This window comes from Sinocyclocheilus anshuiensis, unplaced genomic scaffold, assembly GCF_001515605.1.
Source record: "Sinocyclocheilus anshuiensis isolate Anshui unplaced genomic scaffold, SAMN03320099.WGS_v1.1 scaffold63, whole genome shotgun sequence".
Lineage (NCBI taxonomy): Eukaryota > Metazoa > Chordata > Actinopteri > Cypriniformes > Cyprinidae > Sinocyclocheilus > Sinocyclocheilus anshuiensis.
This window is the reverse complement of record NW_015552625.1, coordinates 1172499-1176987: the sequence shown is the minus strand read 5'-3', so window position 1 is coordinate 1176987 and position 4489 is coordinate 1172499. Positions and strand designations below refer to the sequence as shown.

At 42.5% G+C, this 4489-nt stretch overlaps 1 protein-coding gene across 2 annotated transcripts in view; it reads right to left on the bottom strand.

Annotated features, from left to right (window-relative positions):
- LOC107666433 (STE20-like serine/threonine-protein kinase) overlaps nucleotides 1-4489 on the bottom strand; it is a 57072-nt gene that overhangs the window by 15893 nt on the left and 36690 nt on the right. For both annotated transcript variants that reach the window (XM_016457750.1, XM_016457751.1), the window contains exons 6-11: nucleotides 3711-3905; nucleotides 3258-3339; nucleotides 3036-3167; nucleotides 1733-2875; nucleotides 1520-1650; nucleotides 1272-1395 (exon numbers count right to left, since the gene is read on the bottom strand). In XM_016457750.1, coding sequence (XP_016313236.1) covers nucleotides 1272-1395; nucleotides 1520-1650; nucleotides 1733-2875; nucleotides 3036-3167; nucleotides 3258-3339; nucleotides 3711-3905 — 1807 coding nt within the window. The remainder of the gene's footprint in view (nucleotides 1-1271; nucleotides 1396-1519; nucleotides 1651-1732; nucleotides 2876-3035; nucleotides 3168-3257; nucleotides 3340-3710; nucleotides 3906-4489) is intronic.

The following is a 4489-nucleotide window of genomic DNA, read 5'->3' as shown; positions in this document are numbered from 1 at the left end:
TGTAGCGAATCGATGCATTTTTGTAAGAAAAATAACCATATTTAAAACGTAATAATCTATTTAATCTAGCTTGCCCTCACTATTGTACATGGAAGCAGATCCGGGTGGATGACGTAGGACGTCGGCGTTGCGCATCGGCCGCTCAGAAGTGACGAACGCGGAAGTGCAGGGGAGAGATCAAAACGTGAGGCACTTTTTATTATGGATGGATGCGCTTTATTTCACTTCTTTTGGACTGATGAACTGCAACACCCGCTGACTGCCATTAAACAGCTTGAAAGATCAAAGACAATTTTTAATATAACTCCGATTGGATTCATCTGAAAGAAGGAAGTCATATACGCCAAGGATGGCTTGAGGGTGAGTAAATAATGGGCTAATTTTAATTTTTGGGTGAACTATCCCTTTAATATATACAGATTTATTCAGTAATATGTAATATATTTTCAAACGGATTGTGAAAACTTAAATATGAAGAGCTCTAAAAGATTTTTTGAGTTTTTACAGATGTAAAAAAAAAACATCTATTAATGTTAAATCCACAAATAAAATGTTAAGGTTTCAACTGCATCTGTCAGAAAAAAAACAAAGCAGAGCTTTCAATGTACTCTCATTAAAGAAAAAGAACTTTAATAAAGTTTATTACTTCAAACAAATAAGTTTTGGCTCAAAACTAACCAAAATTAAAAAAAAATTGTTTATAATTTCCGCGCAGGAGAGACTTGGTGTTGTTTCAAAACAAAGGGAAATATATATCGGTATCACTAATCGGCCAAAATTATTTAAAAAAATATCGGCATATTGGATATCGGCAACAATCTAATATTGTGCATCCCTAAAGTTAACCGTAAGCAGCCCAACCAAAATACTAATCAAAGGCTACAATTAAGCCATGATGTTTAATCAAAAGCAATTTGAAGACAGATTTTGCACCAAATTTGACTGTGGGTGGAGCTATAGATCACAACATTACAAAAACATGATCGAAGCATTGCTTGCTACAGTGGTGGCTGGTTAGGAACAAATTTCAGATTAACATGAGAGAGATGGTTAGAATATGGTGTAATACACTGCCTTTAATATAAATCAATCTTGATGCATTTAGATACTTGTAACTTATGCATCGTGCTGAATTTGAGTGCAGTGAATAAAACTAAAACTGTTCTTTCAGTGTTTATAGATAAAACAAAAGAGTGTACAATAAACAGTGGATGACAATGGATTACAATTTTGAATGTAAACAAAACTAATGAGGGAATGAGGGTGCTGACCATCATTTCCTGCTCGAAGCGCCTGAAGAGCTGCTCTTTCTGCTGCTGCAGTTTATTGCTGAGCTGCTGTTGAGCTCTTTGCTCCTCTTTTTGCAGCAGCCTCAGTTCTCGTAACTCCTGACGCCTACAGAACAACAAACGTCACACTTTTTCTGACAATCTAAAATATGATTTATGCATTATCAGATACATTATCATTTGCCTATTGCAAAATAACTAGAAACAGTAACCGATGTCAGTTTATATACCTCAAAAATCTCAGTTCCTCACTCATGGTGTCATTGTCGGTGACAATCTTGGATGTGGTGACACTGACTTCCACCCCGTCGACCATAAACTTGCGGGTCTTTTTCAGTGTTTTCTTTTGGCGCTTGGTATCCTGTGGGATTGAATAAAGTTTAATGAAGATATTTTCTTCCAGGACCTTGATTTCAAGCACATCTGGGCAGAGTTATATGTACCTGTATTGAAACAGATCCTTCTTTGCTTTTGGAGAGGAAGCTGGAGATTGACAGATTAATGTCAATGCTGTTAGTATCTGCAGCAGAACTGCTGCCTGAGTCAGAGTCTTTCTCCTTTTCAACATCAGGTTTCGCTACCTCTGCATTCTGGTCATTCTCAGGCACGGTAGGTGCTTCCTGGATCTCTAGTCTATCTTCATGGGCTTCTTGAGTTTCTTCTGTTGCGCTGACCTCCTCTTCTTTTACACCATTGATGACAACAACAGGGAATTCATTCATGGAGTTGCCCTCAACTACATCTACCCCCTTGGTTGCAAGATCGTCTTTGGGTTCTGAACTCTCACCCTTATCTCCAGCTTTTTCTTGGTCCTCTGTTGCCACTGGAGGAAGATCCTCCTTTACCCCTTCTGTAGAAACATCTGGTGAAATTTCAGTTTGCTCCTCCTTTAACTCTTCTGTTGGGACATGTGGTGAGGGTACTGTTCTCTCATCTTCTGCTAGTTCCTTTTTATGCATTTCTTCCTCTGTCTCAATTTTGTCTTCAGTTTTTTCTGTAACCTCAATTGGTTCAGTGATAGCTTCTTCAGTAACACCATCAGATTTGTTCTCTGGTTCAGCTATATCTGAAGGCAGGGAAGGTTCCTCTTCTTCATCTGTGGTGGTTTGTGTTTTGGCTTCTTGCTGTGTTTCTTTACACTCTTCTTTTTTCTTCTCTGGTGGCTCTTCCACCTTCACTTCCTTCTTTTCTTCCTCCCCAGTTTCCTCACTGACGATTACAATCTCTTGGAGGACAGTGTCATTTAATACTGAAGGATTTGGCTGATCAGAAATCTCTACTTCTGTGGTCACAGGTGTGTGAGATTCTTCGTGTTTTGGAATAGCCTCCTCACCAGAACGTGATTCCTCAGTGCTGGTGTCTGATGGACTGGCCTCATTTACCTTCTCATCCTTAGCATGGTTGGGTTCGCTGGCGTCCACCACGTCAGAGGTCTTATCACTAGCTTGATCCTCTGAACTGGGCTTTCTTTCAGGTTCAGCCTTCTCTGTGACCGACTCAAGAGTTGGTGTGTTCTGATACTGCCTCTCATCCTCTGAGCTGCCAACGCTGGTGTCCGATAATGCACGTTTGTGTCCAGGCACCACCTACATTTACAAAATAGACAAAGTGACTGCAGCAACAAAATACTGTGCTGTGCCTGCAGATAATCAAAGAATTCTGCATGGAAACAATGGCACCACATTATCATGACAATTTCAAATTCTCTGAATGGGTTTCTACGTTCTTAAGTGGTTGTGTTCATACCGGCTGGGACTCTGGCTCTTCTTCCTCCTCTTCCTCTTTGCCCTCGTCAAACTCCTCAAACACTTCGGCTTTAGCCTCAGCAATCAGCTCTCGCAGTGGTTTGTTATCCATCACATTTGAAACAAATGGATGCTGAAAGCAGACCATGGCTGATCACTATCTTGTACATTTTAATTTCAACCTTTAAACGGAACTGCATCAAGTAATACAAAATGGCCCAACCTGTAAGAGCTGCAATGAACTCCACCTGTTGTCTACATGTTTATCCAGTGCTTTCCGCAGGAAATCACTGAACTCAGGAGACCTGTTTAAATCAGCGGATGAACAATTATGAACTCTGTGCTACATGTGAAAGGGCTCTTCATTTGGGGTATTACATTCAAAACTATTAAGCAACAGGCTATGCAGTTCCAGGCTGAACATGTGTTGGGACTCTGGGTGGGCGACTGCTTATATGATTCATCAGCTCAATAGCCTCCAGCCTGGAATTTTCATTTTTCAGTTGGGAGGTGATTTATCATATCAGTCAACATTTTTCCAAATATGACCCTTTAACTGAACTCACTGAAAAATTCTGTCCTCAGAAACAATCAATATAGTTTATATTGTTAATCACATTTTGCTTCATTATTGACACATGTGGAAGATCATGGCGCTGTGAGTCATAACTCTCACCATCGTGATGGAGTTGCAAGTGTGGGGGGCTCAGACTTTGCTATTTTTAGCAGGACTCTCATTGGGTTCATCTCGTGGTTAGGCGGCTCGATCTGTGCCAGCTCGATCAGAGTCACCCCCAGGGACCAGATGTCCGCTTTGTAGTCATACGGTCTGTCCTTTGATGTCTCACACATCACCACCTCGGGTGCCATCCTTACATTTAAAAGAGAAAGGGAGGGAGGATATTTTGAAAAACGTCTCAGTTACGTATGTAACCCTCGTTCCCTGAAGGAGGGAACGGAGACGTCACGTTGGTGACCGACGAATTGGGGATCTCGCTTCGAGAGACCAATCTACTTCGAGTGTAACTAAACGAGCCAATGCACATTGGCATGCAATTATTGCATCCAGCTGCCGCTGATCACAGCGTGACCATAAAAAGGCAGCCGGTGCAATGCATACCAGGTTTTCGCTGAGGAGCCGAGCCGGTGACCCGGCCGCTCAGCGGTGGTACAGCAGCCGTGGCTCTCTGGAGTGGTTTTTGCAAGCCGACCCGAAGCCGGGGCCTCTCAGTGCCTCTAACCGTTTGAGGTGAGAACACAGGAGGATACTGGCTCCACACGAAGGCTATAGGATCTAGCGAACATGGGCCCACAGCTCTACAAGTATCTGTAAGCGAGGCGCCACGAGCCAGCGCCCAGGAGGATGCAATACTCCTAATAGAGTGCTCGCAACCTGAGCGGGCAGGGCACACCCTGTGCCTGATAAGCCAGGGTGATGGCATCCACTGTACAGTG